We start from the raw sequence: 19,978 nt of genomic DNA, 5'->3' as shown, positions 1-19,978 counted from the left end.
CCCACACCCCCAACCCCTCCACCCCAGCCTGGAGCCCCCTCCTGCACCCAAACTCCCTTCCAGAGCCCACACCCCCTTCCGCACCCCAACCCTCCGCCCCATCCTGATGAAAGTGAGTGAGCAGGGGGCGAGGCCTTGGAGAAGGGGCATGGCAGGGATGTGGCCTAGGGAAGGGGCAGGGAAGGGGGCGGGGCAAAGGTGTTTAGGTTTGATTAAAAACAACGAGGAGTCCTTGTGGCACTTTAGAGACTAACAAATTTATTTTGGGCATAAACTTTCCTGGGCTAGAACCCACTTCATCAGATGCATGGAGTGGAAAATACAGGAGCAGATATAAATACATGAAAAGATGAGAGTTGCTTTACCACATGTGAGGTCAGTCTAACGAGACAATTCAATTAAGGGAGGAAACATAACTTTTGTAGTGCTAATGAGAGTGGCCCATTTCAAACAGTTGATAAGAAGGTGTGAGTAACAGTAGGGGAAAATTAGGTTTAGGTTTTGTAATGATCCAAACACTACCAGTCTTTATTCAGGCCTAATTTGATGGTGTCCAGTTTGCAAATTAATTCCAATTCTGCAGTTTCCCGTTGGAGTCTGTTTTTGAAGGTCTTTTGTTGAAGAATTGCCACTTTTAGGTCTGTTATTGAGTGACCAGGGAGATTGAAGTGTTCTCCTACTGGTTTTTGAATGTTATAATTCCTGATGTCAGATTTGTGTCCATTTAGTCTTTTGTGTAGAGACTGTCCAGTTTGGCCAATGTGCATGGCAGAGGGGCATTGCTAGCACATGATGGCATATATCATGTTGATTAGACCATTGGTAATCGTGAGCTGCACTATGGTGTCACAGGCATCTCCCTGTGGTTTTCCCGGAAGCAGGGGCGGCTCCAGGCACCAGCGCAGCAAGCGTGTGCCTGGGGTGGCAAGCCGCGGGGGGTGGTGTGCCGGTTGTCGTGAGGACGGCAGTCAGGTGGTGTTCGGCGGTGTGCCTGCGGGAGGTCCGCTGGACCCGCGGTTTCGGTGTTAATTCGGCGGTGGGTACGCTGAAGCGCGGGACTGGCAGATCACCGGCAGAAACGCCACCGAATCCATGTGACCGCGGACCGCCCGCAGGCGTGCCACTGAAGGCTGCCTGACAGCTGTGCTTGGGGTGGCAAAAACCATAGAGCCGCCCCTGCCCAGAAGCTGAGCGGAGGCCTAACGACAATGGGGGAGCACTCGGTGATAGCTGTGGGTTTAACTTTTTGCAATAGCTGACTTGGCAAACGCCAGCTGTGTAGACGCTGCCCCTCCTCCAAGGCACGGGTAGGGGAGGGCGAGGAGCGGCTCGCGAAGCAGAGAGAGGGCGCCCCCTGGCTTTGGTTCGGTGACCCAACGGCCCGCAGTATTTGCCACACAGGGGGCGAGTGATACGCTATGCGCATGCGCGCACGGCACCCCTCCCGCTATTGCTATGGCAACAGAAATCAACAGGCCTACTTGCGGTTTGGTCCCGGCGTGCACCTCGGCGGCGGGGTCTCGCGCTGATTTCCCCACGTTCAGTCGTGTCTTCAGCGAGGGGAGCCCGCCGGGAGACTGGGGGCGCCTCAGGCGTCAGCATTAGCCGCGTCTCCGCTCCGGGCCCTGGGCCGTGAGCGACCCCGAGGCTTGAGAGGGGCCCCCCGGCTAGGACCGAGGCAGCATGAGCGTGGCGGAGGTGGAGGAGCTCGTCTCCCAGAAATACGAGATCAAGAAGCGCCTGGGCAAGGGGGTGAGCGCGGCCGATGCCCCCCGGGGTAGGAGCTCCTGCGCCTTCTGAGCGCGAGCGGCTGGCTCCTGCCTGAGCCTCGGGAAGCCGGAGGGTGGGATTGAACCCAGGCTGCCTCCTGGTGTGCGGCGTTCGCAGGCTGCCCCCGCCCGGTAGCCAGGGGCTGTGGGGGCAGAAACGCCCCTTCCCCCAGGGGTGGCTGGGCTCCTGCTGCCCGGGAGACGGGCTGCGCTGCGCTGCACGCCGCGGCCGAAGCCCCACGGCTCTGGAAAACGCCAGGGTGGCGACAAGTTAATCCTGAGGCGGGAAGAAAGGGGAACACAAGCAAGTGAAGTGGGAAGCTTGGAATGGCTCCGCCTTCAACTTTGTAAGTGAGGTTTAATGTTAGAGCAGCCCAGTTGGAAACAATGACCATGTCAGTCCTTTGTCTGAACAGGGCTGACAGCAAATCCATGTTCGTGCTGTGCTTTCTAAATGCTAACTCTTAATATTAGGCAAGCAAACAACAGGAAAAAGTATCAGAGGGGTAGCCGTGTTAGTCTGAATCTGTAAAAGGTAACAGAGGGTCCTGTGGCACCTTTAACAGGAAAAAGGATTTTCCTGCTGATCTAGCCTGAGGGTTGCAGGACTTGCTGGGGTGTTTTACAGTTTAATGCTTTTTAAAGGGTAAACCCAACCAGTTCAGACCTCCCAATTAACTTTCTTAATTAAAATAAAGTTTTAAATGACCCAAGTTGCTGATAAAGTGGAGGAATAGAGGGTTTAAGGAAAAGAGGTAGTTTTAATCCCCTCATCCTTCTACAATGCACGATTTACCTTTTAAGTAGTGCTTTATGACTCTTCATTTATATTTTCTATTAAAATTAGACTGGGAGCTATTTTTTTCATTTTTTTTTTTTCCAATAGAAAGCTGGTTGAAAACATTCCTGAAAGGGCAACTAGACTTATTAGGGGGAATGTGGTCTGACGAGGCAAAGAATTTATATAAGAGAAAAGTGAACTACTTCTTAACGCATGCAAAACCCTGTAGGCACCTAAACTCACTCAGTGCCTAAGTTTTTCAGGGTAAAACATGCCTACATTTATGCCTCTGGGTATGCTCACTGCTGTCGCACTCTAGGCACCTGACTGTCTATCTACCACTAAAGCCCCAGAGCATTTCTCAAACCAGGGGAAGATAGGCATTCAGCCAGGGCTGGCTCCAGGCACCAGCTTAACAAGCAGGTGCTTGGGGCGGCCAAGGGAGAGGGGCGGCAGGTCCCTCACTCCCTCTAAGAGCGAAGGACCTGCCGCTGAACTGCCGCCACCGATTGTGGCTTTTTTTTGCTTGGGGCAGCAGAAATGCTGGAGCCGGCCCTGCATTCAGCCGCCTAACTTCATGCAGGGCTCAAATTGGTAGGCATGCTTAGAGGTGCCTGTTGGATTGGGTCCCATTCAGAATCGAAGAGGAGGAGCTGCTGCTAACCTTATAACTTGTAGCCCAGTGGTTAGGTCACTCACTTAGGATATGGGAGATCCAGATACAATCCCGCATCTGCCAGAGATGGGATTAAGATTTGGCCAGGAGTCTTCCACCTCTCAGATGAGTGCTCTGACAACTGTGCTATGGGATATTCTGATTTGGAGCTCCCTCAATCTGTCCTGTTGAAGCTATTCCACTGTGGATAGATACTAAAATAGTCATTGGGTGAGAGTATGAGAGTGCGTGGGAATGACTCTGTAATGCAATTATTGGGATTTTGGGGAGGTGGGAAAACCTAGGTCCAGTGCTCCTGCTTAAGCCATTCTTTCATTATTGATCCACAATGAGACTGCTTCAACAGGAGAGACTTAGGGAACTCCACATCAGAATATCTCATAGCTCAGTGGTTTGTGAATGCTCTTGAGATGTGGGAAGACCCCTGTTCAAATCCTTTCTCCCCCCCCTCTGACAGCCAGGGGGAATTGAACTTGAGTCTTCCACATCCCAGGTAAGTGCTCTAACTAGTGGACTACAAGTTATAAAGTAGGTACCTCTACCACCTCCTCTGGCCATTTTGTGTGGCACGAGGCAGGCACCTAATTCATTCTCACAAGAAATTCCTTAGGCACTTAAGCCAGGTGGAAGGCACTTCTTCATGGATTGCTAAGAAGAGCTAGGCACCTCCCTACAGCCCAGGCTTTTAAGTCACCCGTCTCCAAGAGGGATGGGGCTTAGCACACCCACCTCTTGTTGGCATTTCCCATTAGCTAGCTTAAACAGTTCTCTGCCTAGTGCCTGGCTTTTGAGGATTGCAATCTAAGAGTATGTCTACGCTGCAATAAAACATCCATCACTGGCCCATGTCAGCTGACTTGGGCTCCTGGTGCTCAGGCAGTGGGGCTGTAAATTTGAAATGTAGATATTTGGGCTTGGAGCCTGGGCTCTGGGACCTCGTGAGGGTGGAGGGTCCCAGAGCCAGGTTCCTAGCCCAAGCCCGGATGGCTGCACTGCAAGTCAGCTAACACAGGCTAGCCATGGGTGTTTTATTGCAGTGTAGACATACCCTGAGATGCCTATCTCTCCCCATTCATTATATACAGAAACAATAACAGAAAATGTGGAAATAGCAGAGGTGCTTAATGACTTCTTTATTTTGGTTTTCACCAAGAAGCTTGGTGGTGATTGGATGTCTAACACAGTGAATGCCAGTGAAAATGAGGTAGGATCAGAGGCTAAAATAGGGAAAGAACGAGTTAAAATTACTTAGACAAGTTAGATGTCTTCAAAGAGCTGACTGAGGAGCTATCTGAGCCATTGGCAATTCTTTGGAAAGTCATGGAAGACAGGAGAGATTCTGGAAGACTGGAAAAGGGCAAATATAGTGTCAATCTATAAAAAGGGAAATAAAGACAATCCAGGAAATTACAGACCAGTCATCTTAACTTTTGTGCCTTGAAAGATAATGGAGCAAATAATTAAGCAATCAATTTGCAAACATCTAGAGGATATAGTGATAAGTAACGATCAGCATGGATTTGTGTCAAACCAACCTGATAGTTTTCTTCGAAAGGGTAACAGATTTTGTGGATGGGGGAGGGGGGAAGTGGTAGACGTGGTATATCTTGACTTTAGTAAGGCTTTTGATAGTGTCTCGCATAACCGTCTCATAAACAAACTAGGGAAATACAACCTAGATGGAGCTGCTGTAAGATGGGTGCATAACTAGTTGGAAAACTGTTCCCAGAGAGTAGTTCTCAATGGTTCACAGTCACGCTGGAAGGGCATAATGCATGGGGTCCTGCAGGAATCAGTTCTGGGTCCAATTCTGTTCAATATCTTCATCAATGATTTAGATAATGGCATAGAAAGTTTGCGGACGATACCAAGCTGGGAGGGGTTGCAAGTGCTTTGGAGGAGAGCATTATAATTCAAAATTATCTGGACAAACTGGAGAAATGGTCTGAAGTAAATAGGATGAAATTCAGTAAGGACAAATGCAAAGTACTTCATTTAGGAAGGAACAATAATTTCCCATTTTGTATGCGTGCAACTGACTTCCTAGGAAGAATACTGCGGAAAGGGATCTGGGTGTCATAGTGGACCACAAGCTAAATATGAGGCAACAGTGAGGCAAAAAAAGCAAACATCATTCTGGGATGTATTAGCAGGAATGTTGTAAGCAAGACACGAGAAGTAATTCTTCTGCTCTACTCTGTACTGATTAGGCCTCAACTGGAGTATTGTGTCCAGTTCTGGGTGCCACATTCAGGAAAAGTGGACAAATTGGAAAAAGTCCAGAGAAGAGCAACAAAAATGATTCTAGGTCTAGAAAACATGACCTATGAGGGAAGATTGAAGAGCAAGTTAGACAAACACCTGTCAAGGATGGTCTAGATCAGGGGTCTTAAACACGTGGCCCGCGGGGCTCTTGTGTGTGGCCTGCCAAGCTCCCCGTGGCCCCTCCCCGCACACACTCCGCTCCTCTGCCTACCGGTGGGATTGCCTCCTGACCCTGCGAGCCTCACACTGCTCTCTGAAGCAGCCGGCAGCATGCCCCTTTGGGCCGGGGGGAGGGGGAAGGAGGCAGAGGGCTCCGGCATTGCCTACTTCCAGGCACCGCCCCCCACAGCTCCCATTGGCTGGGAACAGGGAACCGCGGCCAATGGGAGCTTCGTGGGAGGTACCTGGAGGAGCAGCAAGAGCATGGTTCCAGCTGCTTCCTGGAACGAAGCAGCACGGAGCCGGGGGCCAAGGCAGGCAGGGAGCCTGACCTGGCCCCAGTGAGTGCCGCTGCCACCCCAGAGCCGCTCTAGGTAAGCGGCACCAGGCTGGAGCTCACATCCTGAACTGCTCCTGCACCCCCAAGTCCCTGCCCTGAGCCCCCTGCTGCATCCCATACCCCAGCTCCCTGCCCTGAGCCACCTGCTGCACTCTGCACCCTGACTCCCTGCCACACCCCCTTGTACCCCACACACCAACTCCCTGCCCTGAGCACCCTGCACACCTCCTGCACCTCAATTCCCTGCCCTCAGCCCCCACTGCACCTTGCACCCTTTCTGCACCCCCTGGAGGCAGCGTTGGGGTGGGGACTTCAGGGAAGGGATTGGGGTGGTGCAGGGAAGAGGTGGGGCAGGAGCGGGGCCTAATTGGAAGGGGTGGAGTGGGGGCGGGGCCAGAGTCAGTGGGGGGTGAGTGTCAGTGATGTGGCCCTCGGGCCAATGCACTAGTCCTCATGCGGCCCTTGGGGTCATCTGAGTTTGAGACCCCTGGTCTAGATCGGCGTGGACAAACTTTTTGGCCCGAGGGCCACATCAGGGAACAGAAATTGTATGGCGGGTGGTGTGGGCTCTGGGGTGGGGTTGGGGGTGAGAGGTTTGGGGTGCAGGAGGGTGCTCCGGGCTGGGATCGAGGGTTTTGAAGAGTGGGAAGGAGATAAGGGCTGGGGAAGGGGGTTGGGGTGTGGGGAAAGGCTCAGGGGGTGCAGGCTCTGAGCGGCGCTTACCTCAAGTGGCTCCCCGAAGCAGTGACATGTTCCTATGTGGAGGCGCGGCCAGGAATCTCTGCACGTTGCCCCATCCAAAGAGCCACCCCTGCAGCTCCAATTGGCGCGTGTAGCAGCCGCAGTGGGGCCATGCCACAGCTTCCAGGAGCCGCATGGTGTGGCCCCCGACCCTGCGCCCCGGCTGGAGCGGGGCTGGGCCATGTGGCACTGCTCGCAGGCCAGCTTAAAACGGCTTGTGTGCCGGATCCTGCCCGTGGGCCATAGTTTGCCCACCCCTGGTCTAGATAATACTCACTCCTGTTATGAGTGCAGGGGACTGGACTAGATGACCTCTTGAGGTCCCTTCCACTCCTATGGGTCTATGACTGTATAGAGCGCCTAGGCACCTAACTTGGCTTTGTGGATCTCAGTGGTGTTCTTGTATCTTCTAGGCACCTAAAAGTTAGGCACCTTGACACTCAGCGTTGCATTACTTGAGTCCCTTTGTGCATCCCATCCCTTATGCCTACTGCAGTTCAGTATTTTGCCCATATCAGTACCCTTTGTTTAAACTCTTAGCTAGTTTTCAATCCACATGACAGTATCATTTAAGATAATTTGAATCCTTTTTTCTGTTAAGATTTTTGTGAGAAACTGTATTACATGCTTTACTAAAATCAAGATATAGAACATCTGCAGGCTCATCATCAGCTAATAATATAATTCTATCAAACATATTGATAGGACAAATTCACAGTGCATAACTTTATTCACGCTAAGCTTCTTATGGTCCTAAGAGTCCCTCAAACATTTAATATATAATATAATTAAGATCAAGTGCTTAATAGGATTTTAAAAATGACTGAATATTTAGGGGAAGGATTGTCTTGTGGCTAAGGTACTGAAATGAGGTTTAGGAGATATGAGTGCAATTCCCAGCTCTGTCACAACTTCCTGTGTTACCTTGCTGAGCAAATCATTTAATATTTTTGTGCCTCGGTTCATAATATATAAAATGGGGCTAATACTTCCATTCTCCTACTTTTTGTCTTGTGTATGTATATATTGTAATCTCTTTGAGACCGAGACTGTCTGATAGTATGTGAACACATAGGCCCAGATCCACAGATATTTAGGCTTCTTAGGAGCATAGTACAATTGCATCCCATTCTCAGTTGGTGTCACTAGGTGCTAATGTAATAAAAATAACTATATGGGTAATGAGACTGTCCAGAATTACATTGGATAGAATAACTTTTTTTATACTTAAAAGTATAATGCTTCAGTGTCTAAGCTGATCTCTGACAGGGGTTAGGAAGAAACTTCTCTTATGGACAAGATTTTCCTTAACTGTCTATTTCTTGCACCTTCTTCTTAAGCATCTGATGCTGGCTACAGTCAAAGACGTGATACTGTACTAGAAGGACCCCACTAGTTTGATCCAGTGTGACAGTTCTTGTGTGACAAAAGTATTGCCCCTTTTTATAGATAGATCTAGCAAGATTTATTCTTTACATCCCTCAATCCTAACAGTGCTTTTTATTGATCCTGGTCTTTTTACCCTTTAGATGTTTAATGATTTATTTTTTCTGTTAATACTTTCTAAGAACATTCTCTTCACCCCCACCCCCACCCCCCCCCCGGCCCTAACTGAATCTAGGGACTGAAAGGAAGTTGGTGTGGGTGATATAACTGGTGGATCCATCTATCCTTTTTACCTAGGCCTACGGAATTGTTTGGAAAGCAATTGATCGCAGGACAGGAGAAATAGTTGCTGTCAAGAAGATCTTTGATGCTTTTAGGAACAGAACAGATGCTCAGGTAAAGAACTGTTTTACCAATGTATTCTGAAAGACATGCATGGTGAGTACAGGGGTACTTCAAAGAGTCACACATTGACCTAGATGGGTAGATCTCTGGAACTTGTTGCCACAAGGTATTAAGGACAAGAGCATAGTAAGTGATTTGACATTTATATGGGTAATAAGAATTTCACCCTCTATAGCTTACACTAGTTAGGATAAAAATGTATAAGAGGTAGCCAAACCTCATGTGTCATGATGTAACTAACCACTGACTGGCTGATGTTAAGAAGAAACTTCTTCTATAGCCATGTAAATATTTTCATGTTACCAAGCAATTAGATTTTTCCTAGTCTGACCCCCACACATGACACTCCACTCTTTAATAAATGGAGTTTAACCATCGTACTGGGCAGTCACTTCCTCTTCCATCTATGATCTTATTGCTGTGACAGTAAATATTTTTGTTTATTTCTAGAGAACATTCCGGGAAATTATGTTCCTGCAGGTAAGTAACATGTCTTCTCCCCTCTGATGTATCCTTTAGCTCTCCTTTGTATCTCTTCCAGCCAGCATCCGCTTCTTTCCTTCTCATCCTTTGGTTATAGTGCAGTGGCTACTGCCACCACCTCTTGTCATGTCTCAATCATTCTTTTCTGTGTTTGTCTCAGCAGTAGCAAGCAGTCTTTCCATGACTAGTAAAAAAAAGAGAGAAAAATCTGGTGGTGTTCCTCCCAGAGTGTCTGTCTGACTTGTCTGTGGCTTCACTACTCTTTTATATTCTTAACTACACTCCTGTCATTGTTTCTGATCTATAATCAGTCTCACTCCACCTGCCTCCTTTCTTCCCTTTTTGAAATGATGTATCCTGCACATGGCCAATCCTTGGTTTTAGCTCTTGTGCATTTCATTAGATGCTCTGGTAGGAAGGTAATGCTGTCAGGTTTGGAAGTCCTTGTCTGGGGAAAGAAGGCATGTGGTGCTCAAGACTAGAGGCCCTCGTTTGGTAGGGAAGAAGGTGAAAGATGTTCCTTACTTGAACTGTGAGGGAGAAAGCTTGATCACTTGAAATAACCAAAACTTGACAGAATCCTGTAAAATGTATTGTAAGGAGCAGTTCTAGACATAGATTTGAAGGTCAGAAGGGACCATTGTGATAATCTATTCTCGCCTCCTGTATTATACAGGCCACAGAATCTCCCCAAAATAATTCCTAGAACATATCTTTTAGTAAAACATTTCAACTTGATTTAAAAATCATCAGTGATGGACCCTCCACCACAACCCATGGTAAATTGTTCCAATGGTTAATTACCCTGACTGTCAAAAATTTATCCCTTATTTCCAGTCTGAACTTGTCTACTTTCAACTTCCAGTCACTGGATCATATATCTTTTTTCTGCCAGATTGAAGAGCCCACTATTAAATATTTTGTTCCCCCGAAGGGGCTTACAGACTAATCAAGTCACCCCTTATCCTTCTCTTTGTTAGACTCAGAGTTCAGTCAATTTAGCTTACCCCACTATAGGGCATGTTTTCTAATCCTTTCATCATTCTCGTGACACTAGCATAATAAATCATACAATAAATACAATTAAATTGTATTAAAATCAATTCCATAAGAACTCAGCCAGCCACCTAGCTACTGCCTTCATCACTTATGAAGCATACCTTCTCCAGAGATACTATCAAACAGAACCGATATTATTATTTGGCAGATGATTTTATCTTTTGTATATGGCATTGCTGCGACTGATGCTGCAATACTGTATCCAGTTCTGGTGTCCACATTTGAAAAAGGATATATAAAATTTGAGAGGGAGCAGAGAAGAGCCAAAAAATTACTTAGTGTGAGAGTTAAGAAGCTCGATCTGTTTTTTTTTTTTTTTTTTTTTTTTTTTTTTATAAAAAGAGAACTTGATTACAGTGTAAAAGTACCTTCACTGGGAGAAAATAGTAGGAATTAAGAGGTTCCTTAATCTAGCAGAGAAAGACCTAACTTCCAGCCATTGGCTCTTGTTAAGCCAGACAAATCCAAATTAGAAATAAGGCACACACATTTAATAGTGAGAGTGATTAACCATTGGAAGAAACTCCCAAAGGAAGTGGTGTATTCTTCATCTGGTGAAGTCCAAATCAATTCTAGATACCTTTCTGAAAGATATACTTTAGTCAAACACAAGGTTTGGGACTCAATACAGGAGTAACTTGATGAGATTCTATGGCCTATGTTATACAGGCGGTCAGACTAGATCAGGGGTAGGCAACCTATGGCAAACGTGCCAAAGGCAGCATGCGAGCTGATTTTCAGTGGCACTCACGCTGCCTGGGTCCTGGCCACTGGTCCGTGAGGGCTCTGCATTTTAATTTAATCTTTAAATGAAGCTTCTTAAACAGTTTAAAAACCTTCTTTACTTCACATACAACAATAGTTTAGTTTATATATTATAGACTTATAGAAAGAGACCTTCTAAAAACATTAAAATGTATTACTGGCATGCGAAACCTTAAATTAGAGTGAATAAAATGAAGACTCGGCACACCACTTCTGAAAGGTTGCCGACCCCTGGACTAGATAGTGTAATGATTCCTTCTGGCCTTAAAAATCTATGAACCTGTAAAACTAATTATAGATGTAAGTAGTGACCCCCTATATTAAAGTTGCTTAATTCTTCCTTTGATAACCCCTTATTTGCAGTTGCTTATATCTTTGCTAAATTTAAACTATTTGGATTGCAGTTTTCCATGCTTGGGCTCTGCCTCAGGTTGGATTTTAAAAAATTTTTTTAGTACAAATGATGCAGCTATTTTTAAGATTAAGTTTGTGGGGGGGAATAGGAAGATTTTTTTTTTTTTTTTCCAGCATAAGCCACTTTCTCTGACCAGTTTTTGGTGGTGCTAATGTTACAGAATTTGGAAGATGTATAATGAATGAGTCAGAGGACTGTTGGAAGAGAAAGGATGGTCTCGTAGTTAAGGAAGGCAGTTGATTGTGCCTCATGAAAACTGAATTCTGCCCTGGTTCTGCCTCAGACTTCCTATGTGATGGTGGGCAAGGCATTTAAACCAAAACTTTCACTACCACTGCTATTCTGGGTGGTCAGTTTGAAACGCCTATGGCCTAATTTTCACAAGTGCAGCACACTTTTTTGGAATGCAGTTAAAGGCAATGGGTACCGCAGTGGCTCAGCACTTCTGAAAAATCAGGCCCTAGTTGCCTTCAGTAAGGCATCCAGTCATTGAGGAACCCAAAATTAGTGGTTACCTCTGAAAATGTTGGCCTTAACCTTGGAATGCCTCAGTTCAATATCTGTAAAACAGGAATAATAGTATCACTCACTTCATAGGGATGTTGTACAGATAAATTCACTGATGTTTGAGGCACTCGTACTATAATGATGAGCACTATAGAAAAGAAAATTAGTAGTTCTGTCTTCATTGCAGAGTTTGGGTTGTGAGCAGTAAATAAAGAATGGGGCCATATATTGAATAATCAGGACAAACGAGACTAATGCAAACCCTTAACAGTGACATCAGTAGTGTTATGGCAAATTAATTTCACAAATTCATGGAAAGTATGACAGTGAGCCATGCTGATGTGTTTATATAGTTGATAACTCTTTCCATTAGAGTGAATTTAATGAAGTTGGAGTGTAAATTGCTTTTGGGTATCTTGTGGAACTGAAAGCCTTGTGGAGCATTGTACTGTATTATCCACAGTGTTGTAGACAGAATGAAGATGGAAGGGAATGCACAAGTCATTCCATTTAATCTTAAATGCATGGAAATAAGTTTTGGGTGGATGTGGTGTCCTGCTTCAACTTTAACTGTCACTAAACATAGTTTGTGTGTGCTAATAATGATGATGGTAATGCTTAACATTAATATATGTTTCACCATTATTATCACACTTCTATAATCAGAATAGTTCTTTGCTTTAAGTACTAAGTGTGTGGATTAATGTGGATATTCAGGTTTTGCAGTTATTTTGGTAATGCTTTTTGGTACTAAAGTGTGGGGAGGAGTAACCTGAGAGCCAAGGGGGAGGGTTTGTAGCTTTAGTGGCAGCTCATACTACAGAGCAAACTAGGCTTATTATTTATTCTCTAAGAAAGTGTCTATTTTAGTAGAGGCACAATGAAGGGAATAACCTCCTGGTCTTTATTTTGGAGTGTAATCTTACGTATAACAAGTTATTATCTCCCACCACTGGATTTGTAAGTGAAGTCACTTGACTCAGACAAGTGGGTCTTATTTCCCTGCAGGAATTTGGAGAACATCCGAATATCATCAAGCTGCTTAATGTCATCCGAGCTCAGAATGACAGGGATATTTACCTGGTTTTTGAATCTATGGGTGAGGCCCACCACTGCTTCAGCTATTTACATTCTTTTTCTCTAAAGAGTGAATTTCATTCACTGCCTTGAAAGTAGCAAAATAGAAAGATTCATGTAATGAGATAAACGTGAATGTTTATATAGGTAAATGGCGGAGTGAACCAGTGAATGTGGTGAAATTAGTGGGGAAGCAATTGCATAGAAATTGATTTGGAAGTGGGGCAATGGGAGGCAGATTGGGAGGGATGAAGTGATATAGAAAGGAATTGAATGGGTGTCTAGGTGCAATTTTGGGGTAATGAGGAGATAGTGGGACAGTAAAACAATTTAACAAGAGAAATGAATGGGTGACTATAGATCAAAGGAGGAAATGTTGAATGGGTGGATGTAATGTAGGATGTGAGTGGAACAATAAGTTCAACTGTAATTTTTCAGTTACTGTCTAGTCTTTGCTTTCAGTGAAGTATTTTTCCCTGCCGTAAATGAAGTTCAGGAAATAGGGCTAGAGCAGATACAACTTTTTCAACTGCTGTCTTGCTGAGCTTCTGTTTTTAAAAATGAGCTAGAGAGCTTAGAGTTCCGAGAATAGACTTGACGCCCTAGCTTTGGGTTCCTTTCACTCCCAATCAGTAATTCTCTAATGTTCTATGTTACAGAGACAGATTTACATGCTGTGATCAAGAAGGGTAATTTGCTGAAAGACATCCACAAGTGTTACATCCTCTACCAACTCCTGAAGGCCACCAAATTTATCCACTCAGGGAATGTCATTCACCGGGACCAGAAGGTACACTTGCACTAGTCCTTACCTAAATGGAAAGATTTGTCCTCCATTCAAGACTGGAGTGAAATGATGGGGGGGGAGGAGGTGAAGAGAAGATTCTATGGGCTCTATCACATGACCTACTAGAGGTCACGTATACCTTGTGTGTCAGTTTCCTCCTAAAAGCACTCGGTCCCTGGCAGGAGGAAGTGCAGCCTGATATGGGTTTTTTATTTCCTCCCTCTTCACCCTATACAGAGAATAAAGATATTTTTATAAATGTTTGTGTTCAACTACAGCCCTCAAATATCCTGCTGGATGCAGACTGCTTTGTTAAGCTTTGCGATTTTGGACTGGCTCGCTCCCTGTGTCAGATCCATGAAGACCAAGGCAGCCCTGCACTGACAGAGTATGTGGCAACACGCTGGTACCGAGCCCCTGAGATCCTGCTTTCCTCTCATAGGTAATTGTTTCCCATTCTTTCAATCAGCCCATCTCAGAGACATTGGGCAATTTTGAGATGGTTTGGGAACCCAATTTTGGTTTTATTATACACCCTTGAAACACTGTCAAGAAAACTTAACAGTTGAGGTAAAAATCTTATAGTCCACACTTACCACAAACACCAACACATGCAATCTCCTGTCCCCAGTTCTCTTCACACACCTGAACTCCTCTCTCTACACTGGTTTCTTGCACACCAGACAGCCCTGCATTCCCCTGCTACTCAGCCCCCACCATTCGCTTGACTTTCACCCAGTTCTTCTTCACATATACCAAATTAATCTTTTCTCTTCCTACCTTTACAAAATTTTGGGGAAATGCCTCAGCCCTTCTTTTCAAGTCTGGCCTTAAGTGTTCCCCAATGGCAAGCTTTTCCCCTTATCTCCTGGCTACTCCATTTGAAAAACTACTTCCCTAGTCCCTGTGGAGGGGCTCTGGGGGGCTTTGCTCTGTCAATTCTCTTGGTCAAGGAGAAGCCACTGGAGCTGATAAGACTTCTTTTTTTTTTTTTTTTTTTTTAATTCCACCCAGGATGTCATCTGTTCCCTTCACTAGGCCTAGGATTGCTGGAGCTGGGTGAAAGCTTATTTTCACCACTAGACACTGGCTGTATGGCAGGAGACCTTTGAGCCTATGCTCTGCCAATTTTAAGTGAGGAGGAAACAAGCCTAGCCCAAAGAGAGGGGAGCCTAGAGGAGCTGCTGATCTTCATGCCCATTCGTGCGCCATCACAATTTAACTAGGGCTGTTTATAGTTATTCTTCCACTTGCTTTGCTACTGAAGGAAGGCAGAGTAATTGGAGTTCCTGTTGCATGATGTGATGCTTTTGCGCACACAGTCGAACATTAGAGCAGCATTTCTTTGCAAACACATGTCTAATATGCTGCTCAATTTAAGTATCACACTGCATGGTGATGGACTCAGTACAAAAACCTAGATAGATAAGATTTCACTCTTCAGGCTCTCAATTAGCTATTTTTGCTTCCAGGGTTTCTCCTTTCCACTAAGGTTCAGTGTGTTAGATTTTCTCACAATGTGTATTAGCTGCACATCCTAAGGATTCTAGGACTGGAAGGGACCTCGAGAGGTCATAGAGTCCGGTCCACTGCCCTCATGGCAGGACCAAATACTGTCTAGACCATCCCTGACAGACATTTATCTAACCTACTCTTAAATATCTCCAGAGATGGAGATTCCACAACCTCCCTAGGCAATTTTTATTCCAGTGTTTAACCACCCTGACAGTTTGGAACTTTTTCCTAATGTCCAACCTAGACCTCCCTTGCTGCAGTTTAAGCCCATTGCTGCTTGTTCTATCCTTAGAGGCTAAAGTGAACAAGTTTTCTCCCTCCTCCTTATGACACCCTTTTAGATAGCAGTTTTCAGGTATCCTGACCCCTCTGTCTTCTTTTTTTTTATTTTTTATTTTATCGATAAGAATATCATGCGAGACCGTGTCAAATGCCTTACTAAAGTCTAGGTATACCACATCCACTGCTTCTCCATTATCCTATCAAAGAAAGCTATCAAATTGGTTTGACACTATTTTTTTCTTCACAAATCCATGTTGGCTGTTCCCTATCACCTTAGCACCTTCCAAGTGTTTGCAGATGATTTCCTTAATTACTTGCTCCATTATCTTCCCTGGCACAGAAGTTAAACTAACTGGTCTGTAGTTTCCTGGGTTGTTTTTATTTCCCTTTTTATAGATGGGCACTATATTTGCCCTTTTCCAGTCTTCTGGAATCTCTCCCGTCTCCCATGATTTTCCAAAGATAATAGCTAGAGGCTCAGATACCTCCTATTAGCTCCTTGAGTATTCTAGAATGCATTTCATCAGGCCCTGGTGTCTTGCAAGTATCTAACTTTTCTAAGTGATTTTTAACTTTTGTTTTTATATTTTATCTGCTAAACCCACCCCCTTCCCATTAGCATTCACTATGTTAGGCATTCTTCAGGCTTCTCGGTGAAGACCGAAACAAAAGTAATTAAGCATCTCTGCCATTTCCAAGTTTCCTGTTGCTGTTTTCTCCCTCCTCACTGAGCAGTGGGCCTACCCTGTCCTTGGTCTTCCTCTTGACTTTATCAGTACATTTAAAAACTTCTTGTTTCCCTTTATTCCTGTAGCTAGTTTGAGCTCATTTTTTGCCTTTGCCTTTCTAATCTTGCCCCTGCATTCCTATGTTTGCCTAGATTCATTCTTTATAATCTGTCCTAGTTTCCATTTTTTATGACTCCTTTTTATTTTTTAGATCATGCAAGATCTCGTGATTAAGCCAAGCTGGTCTTTTGCCACATTTTCTCTTTCCTACCCAGCGGAATAGCTTGCTTTTGGGCCCTTAATAGTGTCCCTTTGAAAAACTGCCAACTCTCTTCAGTTGTTTTTCCACTCAGTCTTGATTCCCATGGGACCTTACCTATCAGCTCTCTGAGCTTACCAAAATCCGCCTTTCTGAAATCCATTGTCTCTATTTTGCTGTGCTCTCTTCTACCCTTCCTTAGGAATTGCAAACTCTGCTTTCATGATGACTTTCACCCAAGCTGCCTTCTACTTTCAAATTAGAAAGTAGGTCTGTCTCAGCTTACAGCCAACCCCCCCCCCCCCCCAAACCTAAAGCAAATACTCACCAGCAACCCCACATCACTGAACAAAACCACTGACCCAGGAACCTATCCTTGTAACAAAGCCCGATGCCAACTCTGTCCACACATGTATTCAAGTGACATCCTCATAGGACCTAATCACATCAGCCATACCATCAGGGGCTCGTTCATCTGCACATCTACCAATGTGATATATACCATCATGTGCCAGCAATGCCCCTCTGCCATGTACATTGGCCAAACCAGACAGTCTCTACGCAAAAGAATTAATGGATACAAATCGGACATCAGGAATCATAATACTCAAACCAGTGGGAGAACACTTTAACCTGTCTGGTCATTCAATGACAGACCTGCGGGTGGCTATTTTACAGCAGAAAAACTTCAAAAACAGACTCCAATGAGAGACTGCTGAGCTAGAATTGATATGCAAACTAGACACAATCAACTCGGGATTGAATAAGGACTGGGAATGGCTGAGCCATTACAAACATTGAATCTATCTCCCCTTGTAAGTATTCTCACACTTCTTATCAAACTGTCTGTACTGGGCTATCTTGATTATCACTTCAAAAGTGTGTGTGGGGGTTTTTTTTTTTTTTTTTTTTTCCCCTCTTACTTGATTGGCCTCTCAGAGTTGGTAAGACAACTCCCACCTGTTCATGGTGTGTGTCCTCAATATATGTTCCATTCTATATGCATCCGAAGAAGTGGGCTGTAGCCCACGAAAGCTTGTGCTCTAATACATTTGTTAGTCTCTAAGGTGCCACAAGTACTCCTGATCTTATTTGGGGGCTTATGTTCAGTTAATTATCCACTACAACACCCAAGTCCTTTTTCAGAGTCTGCTTCCCATGATGGAGTCCCTCATCTTGTACGTTCTTGTTCCTAGATGTATACATTTACACTTGGCCATATTAAAATGCAAATGGTTTGCTTGCACTCTGCTTGCAAAGCGAACTGGATCAATTGGTGTCAGTGACCTATGTATATAATTTAAAATTGCACTAAACATACCACCAACCCATGTGGGTCCCCAAAACTTGATATGCTGTCATTCATAATAATACTTCTGCTTCGGTCCTGCAAGCTATCTTTTAATCTGTGTGGAGGCATGCTATCCCTGCCAATTTGAATTAATTATTGCAGTTAAATTTCATGAGACATAGTTTTAGATTTTAATACAATATTTGATACTATCACATCCACTGCATTCCCTTTATCTGCTAGTTTTTTTTTTTAATTATAGCAACAACCTAAAAAGGCTATTGTATTTGTCTAGAAAGATTTGTTTAGCCGCTCTTCAAGTGGTTCTCTTTTAATATTTGGTTTATTTTTTTTATTAAGGATAGAAGTTAAATGTTAGCCTTGCTCTTCTGTTGTCTTCACTATGCAAAAGTTAGTAGTTTAAATAATTAATCATGTATATTGGGTTAAGGAGTATGAATGTTGACAAACTCTTTTATATCATTCTCCCCATTGTTTCCCATTCAGTCTGCTTAAGTAATTTTAACTGATTTCTGGATATTTAAGATCCCAAGAAGTTTTGTCATTGACCCCCACCCTGTCAGTTCCCAGAAATCAGCTTGTGTCTTGGTGGTTTTTTTTTTTTTGGTTTTTTTTTTTTTTTTTTTAGTCATAAGAGTACCCCAGATTTTTATTCTCTAATTACTATCGTCACCTTTTTAATTGTGTAATGAACTTCCTCTGACTGCTTATTTCAAATAGGCCTTCACAAGAAATCCCTCTGATTGCTACCTCCATATTTTCTTTGACTTCCCTTATAGCAACAACCCATCAGCACAGCATCTCCTGTGGGGCAATTAGACACGTTTGACCATCCTGCAAGGAAAACAGAAATAGAAGGGGGTCTCAGGTTTACAGAAGCATATTGTCAGTGTTACAAAAGCATATTGGCGTGTCCTGATAAGTCTCTTCTTTCTTGCAGCTACACAAAGGGCGTGGACATGTGGAGTATTGGCTGTATTCTCGGGGAGATGCTGCTTGGAAAACCTCTTTTTCCTGGAACATCCACAGTGAATCAGATAGAGCAGATCTTGAGTGTCATTCCTGCCCCATCCCAGGAAGGTGAGACTTTTCCATGAAGGGAGGTATTATCAGCCCAATTGCATACGAGAATGCCAATTATGAGCGATTCTTGCTCTCTCCAGGAACTTAGAAGACTGAGTGGTGGAATGTTGGGGACAGTGTGGAAAATAAAACCTTAGGTGATGTGATACATCAGGGCCAGGGAGCAGTGGGAGAGGGGAGGTTGTGTGTGTGTGTGTGTGTGTGTGTGTGTGTGTGTGTGTATAAAGCCTTAAGCTAATTAAAGCGTAGTTCCCTGTAAACTAGGAAGGTTAATTGGAGCACCTGTAGTAAAGTAAGTTCCTGTCAGGAACCTAATAATAACAAACACAAAAAAACCCTGCTTCAGGCAGACAGGGTGGTGTGAGGAAGGAGAGAGGACTGTTGCTGAGAATTGAAAGACCAGAGAACTGGAGGAAGGGAGAGACTCCCGCCCCCAGCATCCAGGACCAAGGGTAACCCTACCCAAGGGGGAAGAAGGTAAGAAACCTGTAGGGGTTGAGAGGGGCTGGGGCTCAGAGTGAGGAGCAAACCCAGACCAATCCCCGCTTCCCTCCTCTACCACCTTCCTGGGCCAGTAGCAGAGCCCTCGGCGCCCCAGGGGCAAGGGGTAGCATCCTAGGCTCCCCCTCTGCTAAGAGAAGCATGGGACCCACCATACCAACTGGCCATTTTGCCACAGTGATCAGATAATAGAGATAACATGCTGCTTCTAACATGCATGGAGGTGGTTGATGACAGTTACATATATTAAGATGATTAATGTAATAAGTCAGTCCGGCTTCCTGCCCTGGTCACCTGAACACAGAACTGGGAGCATGAAATTCATAGGTCCCTTTTTTTTCCCCCTAATATCCAATCTAAACCTCCCCCACTGCAACTTGAGACCATCTGGTACCTCTGAACAGTCTAGATCCATCCTCTTTTTGGAACCCCCTTTCAGGTAGTTGAAAATAGCTATCAAATCCCTCAACCTCTCCTCATAAATCATATGCTCCAGCCTCCTAATCATTTTTGTTGCCCTCTGCTGGACTCTTTCCAATTTTTCCATATCCTTCTTGTAGTGTGGGGCCCAAAACTGGACACAGTACTCCCAGATGAGGCCTCACCAATGTTTGAGAGACGTGATCATTCCCCTCTATTCATCTGCTGGCAATGCCCCTACTTATACAGCCCAAAATGCCATT

The 19,978-nt window shown here is 44.7% G+C and overlaps 1 protein-coding gene across 1 annotated transcript in view; it reads left to right on the top strand.

Annotated features, from left to right (window-relative positions):
- Positions 1–1,559: 1,559 nt before the first annotated feature.
- MAPK15 (mitogen-activated protein kinase 15) overlaps positions 1,560–19,978 on the top strand; it is a gene marked incomplete in the record, with an annotated part of 78,964 nt that continues 60,545 nt past the window's right edge. Inside the window, 7 exon segments of the mRNA XM_034763815.1 lie at positions 1,560–1,752; positions 8,415–8,513; positions 8,973–9,002; positions 12,760–12,850; positions 13,488–13,618; positions 13,894–14,057; positions 18,652–18,791. Coding sequence (XP_034619706.1) covers positions 1,684–1,752; positions 8,415–8,513; positions 8,973–9,002; positions 12,760–12,850; positions 13,488–13,618; positions 13,894–14,057; positions 18,652–18,791 — 724 coding nt within the window.

The sequence above is a fragment of the Trachemys scripta genome, chromosome 2, assembly GCF_013100865.1.
Source record: "Trachemys scripta elegans isolate TJP31775 chromosome 2, CAS_Tse_1.0, whole genome shotgun sequence".
NCBI lineage: Eukaryota > Metazoa > Chordata > Testudines > Emydidae > Trachemys > Trachemys scripta.
The sequence above is the reverse complement of the archived record's forward strand: the minus strand, read 5'-3'. Positions and strand labels throughout refer to the sequence as shown.